The 16459-nt window shown below is 44.5% G+C and overlaps 1 protein-coding gene across 2 annotated transcripts in view; it reads left to right on the top strand.

Annotated features, from left to right (window-relative positions):
* The window catches only part of gorasp2 (golgi reassembly stacking protein 2), a 64043-nt gene that overhangs the window by 33636 nt on the left and 13948 nt on the right, over positions 1–16459 (top strand). For both annotated transcript variants that reach the window (XM_070875666.1, XM_070875665.1), the window contains exons 2-4: positions 3278–3358; positions 7840–8043; positions 13200–13286. In XM_070875666.1, coding sequence (XP_070731767.1) covers positions 3278–3358; positions 7840–8043; positions 13200–13286 — 372 coding nt within the window. The remainder of the gene's footprint in view (positions 1–3277; positions 3359–7839; positions 8044–13199; positions 13287–16459) is intronic.

The following is a 16459-nucleotide window of genomic DNA, read 5'->3' as shown; positions in this document are numbered from 1 at the left end:
GTGGAGGGGAGGGGAGGAGAGGAGGGGGGGGGAGGTCGGATCCAGTCCGGGGGCGGGAGTTGGGTCGGGGTCCAGGGGGGGGGGGGGGGTCGGGTCGGGGGGCAGGCGCGGGGTCGGTTTGGGTCCAGTCAGGGGGAGCGGGAACAGGAGCGCGGGTCGGGTCCAGTCGGGGAGCGGGAACAGGAGCGCGGGTCGGGTCGAGGCGGGCAGCGGGAACAGGAGCGCGGGTCGGGTCGAGGCGGGGAGCGGGAACAGGAGCGCGGGTCGGGTCGTGTCCAGTCGGGGAGCGGGAACAGGAGCGCGGGTCGGGTCCAGGCGGGGAGCGGGAACAGGAGCGTGGGTCGGGCAGTCAGGCGGGGGGGGTCGGGTCCAGTCGGGAGGGCGGGGAGCGGGAACAGGAGCGCGGGTCGGGGCGGAGAGCGGGAACAGGAGCGCGGGTCGGGTCCAGGCGGGGAGCGGGAACAGGAGCGTGGGTCGGGTCAGTCAGGCGGGGGGGGTCGGGTCCAGTCGGGAGGGCGGGGAGCGGGAACAGGAGCGCGGGTCGGGTCTGGTCCAGTCGGGGAGCGGGAACAGGAGCGCGGGTCGGGGCGGAGAGCGGGAACAGGAGCGCGGGTCGGGTCGTGTCCAGTCGGGGAGCGGGAACAGGAGCGCGGGTCGGGTCCAGGCGGGGAGCGGGAACAGGAGCGTGGGTGGGGGGGGGGGGGGGGGGCGCGGGTGTCGGGTCTGGTCCGGAGGCGGGGAGCGGGTGTCGGGTCTGGTCCGGAGGCGGGGGGGGAGCGGGTGTCGGGTCTGGTCCGGAGGCGGGGAGCGGGTGTCGGGTCTGGTCGGGGGGTGGGGGGGGGAGCATGAGCTGGCCGTGGGAGGAGCCTTATTCACGCAGGGCTATGGGCTGCGTGCTTCAGGCCCCTCCCACACAGTTCGGCGCCTGGAACTACTGCACTTGCGTGCCCACTGTAGCGCGCATGTGCAGAGGTCCCGGCACTGTTTTCAGCGCAGGGACCTGGCTCCGCCCCCCCCACAGCTCGTGCTGGCTGCGCCGAGGGCCAGAGGACCTGCAGGTAGGTGGAGAATACCGAGGATTTTTTTAGGCGCACTTTGTGGCGCGAAAAACAGGCGTCCAGGTCGGGACTGTGCCATTCTAGGCGCGTGTGGAAACTTGGGCCCATGGAGTCACCCATTTAAAACTGAGATGAGAAGAGGAATTTCTTCTGAGAATTGTGAATTTTTGGAATTCTCCGCCCCAGAGAGCTGTGGAGGCTGGGTCATTGAATATAGGCAGATTTTTGAAAGATCAGGGGGTCAAGGGTTATGGGGAGCGGGCAGGGAAGTGGAGTTGAGGCCAAGATCAGTTCAGCCATGATCTTATTAAATGGCGGAGCAGGCTCGAGGGGCTAAATGACCTACTCCTGCTCATGTTTCTTATGTTTGCAGTTATTACCCGCTGCAAATTCTGGGCCTATTTGAATTGTTCATGACTTGATTTACAATATTATGTCAATGTGGATTCCAGGATCCTCTGGACGATTGGAGATTTTGGTATCTGTTGGTATCCCTGTGCTAAGAGGTGGACTGTTAATCTCTTCCTCGATCTCCCCCCCCCCCCCCCACCGAATCCATTAACAACTTGGTATCTGAGGTTGCAGTATTAGAGTTCATCTGCAGCATGTCCAGTACTTTTGGGTCCTATTGTTTGGGGTTGTGGGTTTCACTCTTCTGTGGGGGTGTTGATGTCCCTGAACTGGGCCTTTTAGTTGAGATGAGGGCTTCTGTGGCAGAGTATTGCTGGCCTTTGTTTTGTATTCTTCAGTGTTCACCTTGTCTGGCGAGGAAGCGAGTCTTTGAGAACTCTGTACAGGCCTGCTGCTTCCTAGCTTAAGGTGATTTAGACTCCATCTGAGTGGGGCCAATCCAATGTTCAGAGACACCTAGTTCTTAGGTTAGCAGTGCACTGTCCTGGTCTGAGTTGGGAGCACAGTAGGATGCTTAAGTGGAGCAGCATTTTTAAAAAGCTGATTTCCTGAGCACTAATTCTGCTGGTTATGACATTGAGCAAGCCTCTGTAGTAACAACACAGTGTGCTCCCAAATCAGACAACAATAAATTTCCCCGTGGCAGCGAAGATAACTTGGATTGTGTCAGAGCAGCTTAAAAGTTGGGTGGTCCCAAGGGTGCGGTGTTGGAGTGAGTGAGGAACAAAGAGAGATTTACTTCTTGCTCTGCTCAACAGAGACTGTAGCAACTCTTTTTACATGGAGCAATTGCTGATGGTTAACTACAAAGTGCACTCCTCATCATAGGCAGTCCTCGAAACCGAGGAAGACTTGCTTCCACTCTAAAAGTGAGTTCTTAGGTAACTGAACCGTCCAATACAGGAATTACAGTCTCAGTCACAGGTGGGACAGACAGTCGTTGAAGGAACGGGTAGGTGGGGAGTCTGGTTTGCCACAAGCTCCTTCTGCCTGCGCTTGCTTTCTGCATTTCGGCGACGAGACTCGAGGTGCTCAGCGCCCTCCCGGATGCTCTTCCTCCACTTAGGGCAGTCATTGGCCTGGGAGGCCCAGGTGTTGGTGGGGATGTTGCATTTTATCAAGGAGGCTTTGAGGGTGTCCTTGAAACGTTTCCTCTGCCTGCCTGGGGCTCCTTGCTGTGTAGCAGTTCTGAGTAGAGTGCTTGCTTTGGGAGTCTTGTCAGGCATGCAGACAATATGGCCCACCCAATGGAGCTGGTTGAGTGTGGTCAGTGCTTCGATGCTGGGGATGGTGGCCTGATCGAGAACACTGACGGTGCGTCTGTCCTCCCAGTGGATTTGCAGGATCCTGCGGAAACATCGTTGGTGGTATTTCTCCAACGATTTGAGGTGTCTATGGTCCACGTCTCTGACCATACAGGAGGGCGGGTATCACTGCAGCCCTGTAGATCATGAGCTTGGTGCAAGATTTGAGGGCCTGATCTTCGAAAAAACTCTTCCTCAGGCGGCTGAAGGCTGCGCTGGTGCTGGGAGCAGTCTAGCTACCGTCTTGGCTGTAGTCTAGCTTTCCACCTAAGCGTGCTCCTATATGCATGAATCTATTTGTGCAAACATTTATTTGTATTGAGTTGCTGGTTCTTAATGGTTGTCTTGTGGTTCTCCAACTTCAATTTTGAGGTGGTGTGTTCTGATTTGTTGTACACTTGGATGAACACACAGAACTTTCTGAAACTTCTTTGCAGTACTATTAAATATTTAATTTATAATTTTTAAGTTTTTGAAAAGTATTACTTTATATTCTGCTTTCAGGTGCAAGAAAATTCTCCTGGCCACAGAGCTGGATTGGAGCCATTCTTTGATTTTGTTGTTTCCATTGGGAATACTAGATTGGTAAGCAGTTTCTTTTCTTTTAAGGATTGAGCTATATATTTGAACTCCAACAAATTACTTTTCTATTTCATATATTTTTATCGTAATGTATTTTCGAGAGAAATGTTAACATAAGAAATAAGAGCAGGAGTAGGCCATTTGGCCCCTCGAGCCTGCTCTGTCATTCAATAAGATCATGGCTGATCTGACCTTGGCCTCAACTCCATTTCCTGCCTGTTCCCCATAACTCTTGACTTCCCTGTAGTTTAAAAATCTGTCCATCTCCGTCTTGAATATATTCAATGATTCGCCTCCAAAGCTCTCTGGGGTAGAGAATTCCAAAGATGCACGACCCTCTGAGAGAAGAAATTTCTACTCATCTTTGTTTTAGGTGGGCAACCCCTTATTCTGAAACTCTGCCCCTAGTTGTAGATTCCCCCACGGGGCGAAACATCCTCTCAGCATCTACCCTGTCAAGTCCCCTCAGAATCTTACATGTTTCAATAAGATCACCTCTCATTCTTCTAAACTCCAATGAGTATAGGCACAACCTGATCAACTTTTCCTCATAAGACAATCCTTTTATCTCTGGGATCAACTTAGTGAACCTTCAATGAACCACCTCCAATGCAAGCATATCCCTCCTTAAATAAGGAGACCAAAACTGTATGCAGTACTCCAGGTGTGGTCTCCCCCAACGTCCTGTACAGTTGTAGCAAGATTTCCCTACTTTCATACTCCAACCCCCTTGCAAATAAAGGCCAACATTCCATTTGCCTTCCTAATTACTTGCTGTACCTGCATGCTAACGTTTTGTATTTAAGTGTAGGAGGACACCAGATCTCTCTGTAGCACAGCATTTTGTAGTCTCTCCATTTAAAAAAAATAATTTGCTTTTTTATTCTTCCTACAAAAGTGAATAACCTCACATTTTCCCACATCATACTCCATCTGCCAAATTTTTGCCCACTCACTTAACCTATCTATGTCCCTTTGCAGACTCTTTGTGTCCTTACAACTTGCTTTCCCACCTATCTTTGTATCATCAGCAAATGTATCTACAGTACACTAGATCCCTTCATCCAAGTCGTGAATATAGATTATAAATAGTTAAGGCAGCAGCACTGATCCCTCTGACGCCCCAATAGTTACAATTTGCCAATCTGAAAATGACCATTTATCCCGATCTCTCTCTTTTTTCTGTTAGTCAGCCAATCCTCTATCCATGCTAATATATTACCCTCAACCCCATGAGCTCTTATCTTGTGCAGTAACCTTTTATGTGGCACCTTATCGCATGCCTTCTGGAAATACAAATATACTATATCTACTGGTTCCCCTTTATCCACCCTGCTCATTACATCCTCCAAAAACTCTGGAAAATTTATCAAAACACAATTTCCCTTTCATACAATCAAGCAGAGTCAACATGGTTTTATTATGATTTTCTAATTGTCCTGTTCCTTAATAATGCATTCCAGCATTTTCCCAATGACATGTTAGGCTAACTGGCCTATAGTTTCCTACTTTCTGCCTCCCTCTTCTTGAATCGGGGCATTACATTTGCGGTTTTTCAATCCGCTGGGACCTTTCCAGAGTCCAGGGAATTTTGGTAGATTACAACCAATGCATTTACTATCTCTGCAGCCACTTCTTTTAAGACCCTAGGAAATAGGCTTCAGACACCAGGAACTTGTCAGCCTTTAGTCCCATTAGTTTGCTTTGTACCTTTTCTCTGGTGATGGTGTTTGTTTTAAGTTCTTCCCTTCCTTTTGCCCCTTGATTATCGATTATTATTGGGATGCTTTTAGTGTCTTCTACAGTGAAGACAGATATAAAATATTTGTTAAAGTCTCTCCCATTTCCCTGTTTCCCATTATTAATTCCCTAGTCTCATCCTTTTAAGGGACCAACATTTACTTCAGCTACTCGCTTCCTATTTATATAATTGTAGAAACTCTTACTATCTGTTTTTATATTTCTTTCTATTTACTCTCATAATCCATCTCTCCCTTTTTTTTATTTTAGCCATCCTTTGTTTCTAAAAAAAATTTCCAATCCTCTGTCCTACCACTAATCTTCACAACATTGTATGCCTTTTCTTTCAATTTGATACTATCCTTAACTTCCTTAGTTAGCCATGGATGGTTCCTGCTTCTCAGAGTATTCCTCATCGGATTATATATTTGCTGAGAGTTATGAAATATCTCCTTAAATGTCTGCCATTGCTAATGTACCTTGCCCTTTAATCTATTTTCCCAGTCCACTTTAGGTAACTCTGTCTTCTTACCTTTGTAATTGCCTTTATTTAAGTTTAGGACACAAGTTTCAGACCTAAGTTTCTCACCCTCATTTCTTTGATTGGCTCTCCATTATCACATGGTCTATTGCTGATTGGATCCCTTGGAGGATAAGCCACAACCTGAAGTTTCTCTGGAAAGTATAAATGGAACTGCCCAGCCTAAGTTCTGATTGACTTAGATCCATTCTTACTTAAGAAGCCAGAGAGGACATATCTCAAACAACCCAGCAAAAGCCACCAAGTTCCAGCTGAAGTCCCTTACTCCAGCACAAGTGCATCCCTCCCCCAACCAAAGTCCCTTACCCCAAAACCCTAGTAGCTGGCAATAGCCACTGACCCAAATGACACAGAAAAAATGTAAAAAAAAATGTAATGAAAATTATTAACAAAAGACAAATCAAGTTGCATTGTACAAAACTCTCCAAACATGATTAACACGAGCATCGCTCGCATATATAACGGGGCTCAGCGGGAGGCTCAGGGCTCAGCAGGTGTTGGGACTTTAGCTGCAAGTTTCACTCTGCCCTGCATAAAGTACTGCTTTGCATTGGGAACATAGATTTCCCAATTCAAATACTCGTTGGTCCTGAAATTGCGCACGCCTCCGACCCGCAAAATATGTCCAAACTTGGCGTCAGGCTCCCAAGCTGTGGAGCGTTCGGGTCTCAGGCCTCCAGGCATACGCCTGCGTAAAGGCTCATGGATCCCAGGGACACAGGCAGTTCAGAAGCATCCCTGGGATCTCGTGGGCCAGGTCCTCCAATCACAAAGAGGATTCCATTGCAGTTCTTTCCAAACAGAATCCCCTAATAATATGCAATGGAATCCCAAATAATTAAACAATTTAGACAATTCTAAAATATAAATGATCTGATTTTCAAATTTAATTAAAAGTCTCTTCAATACGCCAAATACAATTTTTAAACATTTTAATCCGGGCCAATAAACTAATTTTAAGTGTATGCATCAGTTTTTATTTTTAAATGTTTAGTTTTAAATTTATAATGACCCTACACCTGCTTTTACCAGCCATAAGAGTTTTGTGGGCAATTGCTGGGCAGTTGTTGGGCAAATAGCCCAACTCTGCGCCAGTGAAACTGATTTTCCAGTCGATTCATATGATCTGTCAAGGCATACCTAGATCGATCGCAAATTCCGGGTTTTCATGCAAGCACAAGCACATACGGAAACCCGGAAGTTGCGAGGCCTTTCAGATGGATTAGGACAGCATGAGCCTATGCTGTCGAAGACACCGCATTTTCTGCCCCATTATTTTGCTAAGAGGAAAAGCATGAAGATATACAAGAGATAAGATTGGTGGCTCTTGGAGTTGGACTTCACAGAAGACAAGTCTTCCTTACATGCTTATGCCCACTCAGAACGGATCTACAGACCAAGAAGTTCTATCTTAGACCTTTCTGACTATCAATGCCTCAGAAGATTGCAATTCCCCCTTTGCCCCAGATGTTATTAGGGAAACTTGTCAGCTACTGGTTGAAGGCCCACTTCCATTAGGAAAACAGTATTATCTGTAATTGTTAAGATCACCACTACTTTTAATTTCTTTGTATCTAGATTATTCCAGACAACAGATGATGATCTTTTTCATATTGGTCAGGTAGCTGCTCACCATCAAGAAGGTCACTGATGCTCTATTCTGGAGGGCTACACAATTCATATCCTTCCGAATGGAAGTTGCTGAACAAAGCAGAGAAACCTATCCAGTTCCCACAGATGCAAGAAGCAATTAATTGAACACATTTGCCACTCAAAAGCCCCATATGACAACCAATGTCCCCTCTTATTTTTTTTTGGGTGCGTGGCCCCTTTAAGGGACTGCACGGCCCATTTAAGAAACTTAACATTGGAAAAAGCTGGTCCCGGGCTGCACGGGGCTAGCAGAGAGCTGCGCAGCTTATAGGGAACGTTGTTGGCAACCCCCTCAGTTTCATGAATAGGGATACCTTTCATTCTGTTAATGTCCAGCTATCGTGCAGTGCCAGTTAGCTTCTCTTGTATGTGGAGGTGCCATGTATCCAGATGCTTAACTGGTGATCAGGGCTATTCCCTGATAAAAGATTTATTTTATTAGGGTGAGGTTTGGGAGAAATGAGCAAAGGCCAATAATTTTAGATGTATTTCATCCGGGTTAGAATTCACTGTACAAATGTAAAAGATATTTTCTATGTTTTGATGTCAGAATCAGGACAATGATACCCTGAAAGATCTTTTGAAGGCCAATGTGGAGAAACCAATTAAAGTGGTTGTCTACAGCAGCAAGACACTCAAATTGAGAGAAACTACTGTCACACCCAGCAACATGTGGGGTGGCCAAGGCTTGCTAGGAGTCAGCATTCGTTTCTGCAGTTTTGAGGGAGCTAATGAAAATGTGTGGCATGTGTTGGTAAGTAAATTATGCGGGGAGGGATAATTGGTTTTTGGTTGAAATCCAATATTAAAACAATGCAGTGATAAAGATTTACTATTGCATTTTCTATCAGGATTAAAATTTTAATTCAAATTTAAATCTATTTATACATTTGGCCCTAAATTATTTAAATGGCTAATTTTGAAAAAAAATTCAATTTAGAAACAAATTTAAGTATGGTTCCCTCAATAGCATCAATATTAATCCTTGGCAACAATTTTAAATTTGTGATGCCTATATACCTAAAGCTTTTTGTGGGTGGATGGGGAGAGTAGCATTTGAAAAATATAACACATTCCTAATTAGTTAATGTAAATAAAGTTGATCATGAGCAACTACTTCTGTTGTGATTCATTACAAATACTTTTATTAGATTAAACTTAAGACAATTTCAAGTTGAAATTTAAATTTGATCATTTATTTTATTCAGAATTACAGTATTTCTATTTGTATGAAAGGTACTGCAGAGTTTAAAAAAAGAACAATGATCTTGCATTTATACAGCATCTTGTGCCTGAAACATTTCAAAATACTTCATATAGAATTAATTACTTTGAATTGCAATGACTAGTTTGATAGGCAAACCCAGCAGCCATTTTGTGCACAGCATAGTTCCACAAACGATGGGATGACTGGTTAATCTCTTTTTGCTGATGGTTACGGGAGGAATGTTAGCCACTTTTATTTTTCCTGTTTATTGGCAGAGATAGGTTTATGTTGCAGCTTTCTCCTTGCTGTGTACCATTTTATTTGTACAAACTCCTCTAATTGAAGCCTTTGAGAACATTTTACACCAAAATTAAAATTTAGTATTATGTAAACTAAATTAAGATTTAGTAAACTGGGTAGGTTACCCATAACTGGTATTTTTTTCTATTTCTTGGAAATCTCAGCTGCAAGTCTAGTGAATCATCTTAAATCTGTTGGTAATGGATGAGGGATCCAAATAAGCTGCAGCATTCTTAATAGAAAACTCAGAAGTGCAATTTGTGTTTTAATTCATTGGCCTTTTTTCTTAGACTGAACCGCTGGTCTGGAGAATGAAAACTCCTGTGCTTTCCTAATGGGTTTTAAGCCAAATAGTTCATGATATAGTAAATAAAACTTGTCTTGATCTACTTATTACTTCTGTAACCAGGGACCATGAATATATTATATGTTCCTTATAATCTCCATATAAAAAAAAATCACATTTAAAAGCTCACTGAAAATTTAGCATGTATATGTAGATTGTCGCAGGTTCTCTTGATTTTCCTGTTGTAATTTTTAACAATTTTCATTGCCAAACTAATATTTTGTAAAAAATCTTGCTGCTTAGTTTTGTTTAATTATACTTGGCTCCCCCATGATTCACAGAAAAATTAACTAATTTACTGTAATCTGAAAAGTAATTTTAATATACTTGTATTAAATATATCTATTTGCATTATATGTTGACAATGCACCCAGTTTACTTGAAAACAAGTTATAACCCCCACAAAGAGACACTGAATAGAGGCAGGGCACTTTCCCTAAAGAAATAAAGGAAAATTTTAGCTTTAGTTAATCCACATTCTTGCATCTCTACTTTTCTTGTCTAGTACTATCTCTAACCCCTGCCATTGCCCTGGTCCCGCCTTCATCTTTGCGCTCTCAAGTCTGAGACACAAACTCAAGCATACAGTGCACAACTGACCTAAGCATCCATCACCAGATCAGGCTGGACCACATCAAGTTGGCATTCTTTGTTCTCATCAGCCAAAATTGCCCACTATTCCAAGATCTTCCTGAAGGACAAAAATAACCCAGGCCTCCTTTTTTTTTCTGATCAAATGCCTTCTTTTAATGTCTCTCTCTCTGCCCTCCACTATATCTTCAAGTACCAAGTCTAAGGAACTCATGGATTTCTTTGTCTCCAACACAATTATGCAACTGCTTCCATTGCATTCTCTCCCCTCACACCCAGACCCCAGCTGTCTACATCTTCTCTCCCATTTCCCCATCTTTTCTAAGTTCATCTCATGAGACCAACTCCTACTTCCTCACTCCCCTTCTCATCTCCTGACCATATAACTCTCTCCCTGGCCCACATACGAGGTGATATTGTCAACAGTTGCCTGTCCTCTGGCACCATCCCTCTCCACTTCAAAACTGGCATCATTGACCCCCTTCAAAAAAACATTTTTGAAGGGGGTCCTCATTGGAGCCCCTCAACGGTCAATGTCCCAACTCCAACCCTGTCCTTGAATAAGTTATCTGTTCATGCTGTGCCCATCTATCTCCTAACTCTGTGTGATTTCTTCCCCCCCCCCCCCCCCCATCCCTTCTCGGCACCAAAACAGCTCTAACCGAAGTCATGAATGATTTCCTCTGTGCTTTATACCCCCATTTCCTGTTTGATCTCTTCGTATCATTCACAATGGTCATCCATGGTCCTCCAATATCTCTTGTTGTCCAGCATGGATCCATTCTTACCTATCCAAATGCCTTCTCGTCCCACCTACATACCTTCACCTCTAGTGTTCCTAAAAGCACCTACTCCTCTGCGCCTCAGCGATTTATAATCCGCCCGTAGGCAATCAACTTTCACTTGTATGCTGATGATGCCCAGCTCGACCTCTCCATCACCTCTGACAGCTCGATTGCCTCTCTCCATTGACTCTGGATCAGTTCCTATCGAGTGGAGGGTAGCCAATGTAACCCCACTTTTTAAAAAAGGAGGGAGAGAGAAAGCAGGGAATTATAGACCGGTCAGCCTGACCTCAGTAGTGGGTAAAATGATGGAATCAATTATTAAGGATGTCATAGCAGCGCATTTGGAAAATGGTGACATGATAGGTCCAAGTCAGCATGGATTTGTAAAAGGGAGATCATGCTTGACAAATCTTCTGGAATTTTTTGAGGATGTTTCCAATAAAGTGGACAAAGGAGTACCAGTTGATGTGGTATATTTGGACTTTCAGAAGGCTTTCGACAAGGTCCCACACAGGAGATTAATGTGCAAAGTTAAAGCACATGGGATTGGGGGTAGTGTGCTGACGTGGATTGAGAACTGGTTGTCAGACAGGAAGCAAAGAGTAGGAGTAAATGGGTACTTTTCGGAATGGCAGGCAGTGACTAGTGGGGTACCGCAGGGTTCTGTGCTGGGGCCCCAGCTGTTTACATTATACATTAATGATTTAGACGAAGGGATTAAATGTAGTATCTCCAAATTTGCGGATGACACTAAGTTGGGTGGCAGTGTGAGCTGCGAGGAGGATGCTATGAGGCTACAGAGTGACTTGGATAGGTTAGGTGAGTGGGCAAATGCGTGGCAGATGAAGTATAATGTGGATAAATGTGAGGTTATCCACTTTGGTGGTAAAAACAGAGAGACAGACTATTATCTGAATGGTGACAGATTAGGAAAAGGGAAGGTGCAACGAGACCTGGGTGTCATGGTACATCAGTCATTGAAGGTTGGCATGCAGGTACAGCAGGCGGTTAAGAAAGCAAATGGCATGTTGGCCTTCATAGCGAGGGGATTTGAGTACAGGGGCAGGGAGGTGTTGCTACAGTTGTACAGGGCCTTGGTGAGGCCACACCTGGAGTATTGTGTACAGTTTTGGTCTCCTAACTTGAGGAAGGACATACTTGCTGTTGAGGGAGTGCAGCGAAGATTCACCAGACTGATTCCCGGGATGGTGGGACTGACCTATCAAGAAAGACTGAATCAACTGGGCTTGTATTCACTGGAGTTCAGAAGAGTGAGAGGGGACCTCATAGAAACGTTTAAAATTCTGACGGGTTTGGACAGGTTGGATGCAGGAAGAATGTTCCCAATGTTGGGGAAGTCCAGAACCAGGGGTCACAGTCTAAGGATAAGGGGTAAGCCATTTAGGACCGAGATAAGGAGAAACTTCTTCACCCAGAGAGTGGTGAACCTGTGGAATTCTCTACCACAGGAAGTAGTTGAGGCCAATTCACTAAATATATTCAAAAGGGAGTTAGATGAAGTCCTTACTACTCGGGGGATCAAGGGGTATGGCGTGAAAGCAGGAAGTGGGTACTGAAGTTTCATGTTCAGCCATGAACTCGTTGAATGGCGGTGCAGGCTAGAAGGGCTGAATGGCCTGCTCCTGCACCTATTTTCTATGTTTCTATGTTTCTATGTTGGTGTGCTCGTCCAGCATCCAGTCTTGGGTGAGTCTTAACTTCTTCCAGCTCAATATTTGGAAAACCAAAGCCATTGTCTTCAGCCTCCACCACAAACTCCATTCGCAACAAATTCCATCCTTCTCCCTGGCCACTCTTCAAAGCTGAACCAGATTGTTCAGAAACTAAGCTGCAGATACCATATCGTTTCCAAAGACCACTTACTTTCACCTCCCCAGCACTGCCTGCCTCTGCAACCGAAACCTTTTATATGTCTGTTACCTCCATAAATCTCCTTCCTGACCTTTCACCTTCCTCCATAAACTTCAGCTTGTCTAAAACACATGTTTTATGTTCTGCAGTAACTCCCTTGCACCTCTCACCCCAGTTCTTGCTGACCTATTTGATTCCCTGTCCTCCACACTGTGGGTTTAAAATCCTCATCTTTAGATCCCTCCATGGCCTTAGTTGTAATTGAGTTGGATATGTAGTCTTGACAATTTCAAGAGAGGGTTTCAGCAGGAGCTTTGCTAACATTTAGAGGTGAGAGGCACTAAAGGTTCATCAAAATCCCTGTAGATTACTTTGAACATAAGTATTGAAGTAAGCGTACTGAAATTTGTTTCATTACATTCGTTAATTTAAGTGAAATGATCCTTTCATTAATGTGCAGCTGTGACAGGCCGCTGAAACGTAGTTCGTATTTTGTACGAAACCTCATTAGTTTTGGTATATTAACGGGTTATTAATTTTTATGCTAATTAGAACTAAATCATTCAAACTTTTAGTTGGAACAATGGAAACCTTATATTGTAGATTGCAGTATTTTAATGTGCATCTGCAAATTCCTGTTGAGGTGGATTTGACTCTTAATGTCCCTTGGTGAGATTTCAGCTAAAGCATGAACGGGTTTTTGAGTAACTGCTTTCTAAGTTCAGCATTTGAGGGATAATTTAAATAGAAATCATAATATTCCTGTTTTAGTTTTGTAACCATAATATTTTTGTTTTTTTAACCAGGAAGTGGAGCCAAATTCTCCAGCTGCATTAGCTGGTCTCCGACCTCACACAGACTATATAATTGGAGCAGACACTGTAATGAATGAGGTAAATTGAGCACAGTATATTGTTTCAAGTTAAATATACAAAACCTGTGGAGTTGAGAAAGTGTTTACCTTGCAAGTCATTTCTAACCATCAAAATACGAGTATTCTGGCACTTTTAAATGATTTTCTGAAGCATACAACACCATAAAGATTCTGCAATGCTTTGAGAAACTGCAAGTGTGTAGTATTGTTTATATCAAGACTGAAACTTTCTTTGTTTTGTGCAGAAAGGATTTTATGAGGTATAGATTTTAGAATTAAAAATCATGTGCCTTTTTTAACTGGTGAAGATGATGCAAATGCAAATTCCTCCTCAAAATACTTTTTCTTTTTTTGAGAGTCTAGCATTTCTGACAATACCACATCTTGATCAGTCTTCCACAGCTGTAACCTAATCGAGATGAGAGATTCACATAAAACTCAGAACAGTTTCTGTAACTTTTTTTTCATTTATCTTAGATAAACCCTGACATATTGTTGCCTTTTAAGTGATGCCTGAAACTGCGAATATTTTTTTTGTCAAACATTCCAGGAATTTTTTCACTTTGAGACTCTTGTGCTGAATGCAAGAGTTTACAGGAATTTACCAGGAAAATCTGTAGCGTCTGATTAGAAGTGTAGATTACTTAAATGCAAACCACCAAATAGTGTTGGATAATGGTTCATGCAGCTTATTGATGAGTTTTTAAGTTGTGTAGGTAGGATAGGTTTGGTTTAATAGATTATAGTGCATCATAAGTTAGTGAAATGTTAGGGCGCCTGTGTATATTGTAGAGAGAATCCCACTTAAAGTTAAGGTGATACCGCATTGCATTCCTATATTAATGTTCTAACTGAATTGTAAATATCCTGCATAAAACATAAGGACATTGATATAGGATTTGTACACTAATTTGTTAAGACCTTTATCAACTTACTTTGTTTGTAAAGTACATTCCCCCTTGTAGGACCCTCATCTTCGCTCCCTCAAGTCCAAGGGGTGCAGACTTGAACGGCTGTGGCGGACAACTGGTTTCGCCATTCACTGCCAGATCTGGCTGGACCACATAAAGCATTATCGGGTCCTGCTCTCGTCTGCCAAAACTGCTCACTATTCCAGGATCATTCTGGAATGCAAAGATAACTCCCGGCTACTATTCTCTACTGCTAACCATCTTCTTAAACCCCTCTCCCCTGTTTCCACCACACTCTCCTTCAACAAGAAGTTGAGGAGCTCATGGATTTTGTCTCAAGACCATCTGATCAGCTGCCTCTGCCACTTCCCTTCTTTCCCCTAGCCCACCGGGCCAAGCTTCCTCTGAGGTTCCCCCCCTGCCCTAGCCCTGAACTTGTATTTCTTTGCAGTTTCTCTCTGATCTCCACTCTTCACCTCTCCATGCTCATCTTGTCCATGAGACCCATTTCCTGCTCCCTTGTCCCTATTCCCACCAAACTGCTGACCACCCAACTTCCTTTTCTGGCTCCCATGTTAGCTGACATTTTTAATGGTTCACTCCTCCTGGTACTGTCCCCCTTTCATTCAAATCTGCTGTCATAACCCCCCTCAAAAAAAGCAACCCTTGACTCCACTGTGCTTGCAAGCTTACTGCCCCATCTCCAACCTCCCTTTCCCCCCTCAAGTCCTTGAACGTGTTGTCGCCTCCCAAATCCATGCCCATTTTTCCCGGAACTCCATGTCTGAATCTCTACAATCTGGTTTCCGCCCCTATCACAGTACCAAAATGGCTCTTATTAAAGTCAGAAATGACACCCTTTGTGACTGTGACAAAGGTAAACTATACCTCCTTGTTCTCCACCATCGTCCAGCTGGATAGGACTGCACTTGTCTGGTTCCTTTCTTATTTAATCGTAGCCAGAAAATCACTTGCAATGACTTCTCTTCCCACTCCCACATCGTTGCCTCTGATGTCCCCCAAGGATCTATCCTTGGCCCCCTCCTATTTCTCATCTATATGCTGCCCTTTGGCGGCGACATCCGAAAACATGGCGTCAGTTTCCACATGTGCGCTGATGACACCTAGCTCTACCTCACCGCCTCTTATCTCGACACCCTCCATGGTTTCTAAATTATCATACTGCTTGTCCGACATCCAGTATGAGCAGAAATTTTCTCCAATTAATTATTGGGAAGACCAAAGCCATTGTCTTTGGTCCCTGCCACAAACTGTGTTCCCTAGCCACCAACTCCATCCCTCTCCCTAACATCTGTCTGAGGCTAAACCATACTGTTTGCAATCTAGGTGTCATATTTGACCCTGAAATGAGCTTCTGGCCACATATCCACGGCATAACTAAAACCGCTTATTTCCACCTCCGTAAAATTGCCCGTCTCCGCCCTGCCTCAGTTCATCTGCTGCTGAAACTCTCAGCCATGCCTTTGTTACCTCTAGACTTGACTACTCCAATGCACTCCTAGTTGGCCTCCCACATTCTACCCTATGTAAACTTGAGGTCATCCAAACTCGGCAGCCCGTGTCCTAACTCACACCAAGTCCCACTCACCCATCACCCCTGTGCTCGCTGACCTACATTGGCTCCCTGTTAAGCGACACCTCGATTTCAAAATTCTCATCATTGTTTACAAATCCCTCCATGGCCTCACCCATCCCTATCTCAGATCTCCTTCAGCCCACAACCCCCCTCCCCCCCCCCCCCCTCTTAAGCATCCCTGATTATAACTGCTCAACCAATGGTGGCCTTGCCTTCAGCTGCCTGGCCCCTGAGCTCTGGAACTCTCTCCCTAAACCTCTCCACCTCTTTCCTCCTTTAAGCCACTCCTTTTAAAAACTACCTCTTTGACCAAGCTTTTGGTCATCTGCCGTAATTTCTTCTCGTGTGGCTCAGTGTCAAATTGTCATAACACTCCTGTGAAGCGCTTTGGGACGTTTTACTAAGTTGTATGTTTTTGTATTTTGTATATGAATCCTAGAATCCTGGGGCCCAAGTTTCGAGCCGCGCCTAGAATGGCGCAGTCCCGACCTGGACGCCCGTTTTTCGCGCCACAAAGTGCGGCTAAAAAAACCTCCCAGATTCTCCAGCTCCCTGCAGGTCGTTTGCAGCTCGGCGCGGCACAGCACAAGCTGCAGGGGGCGGAGCCAGGTCCCTGTGCTGAAAACAGTGCCGGGACCTCTGCACATGCGCGCTACAGTGGGCGCGCATGTGCAGTAACTCCAG

This window comes from Pristiophorus japonicus, chromosome 3, assembly GCF_044704955.1.
Source record: "Pristiophorus japonicus isolate sPriJap1 chromosome 3, sPriJap1.hap1, whole genome shotgun sequence".
NCBI lineage: Eukaryota > Metazoa > Chordata > Chondrichthyes > Pristiophoridae > Pristiophorus > Pristiophorus japonicus.
The sequence above is the reverse complement of the archived record's forward strand: the minus strand, read 5'-3'. Positions and strand labels throughout refer to the sequence as shown.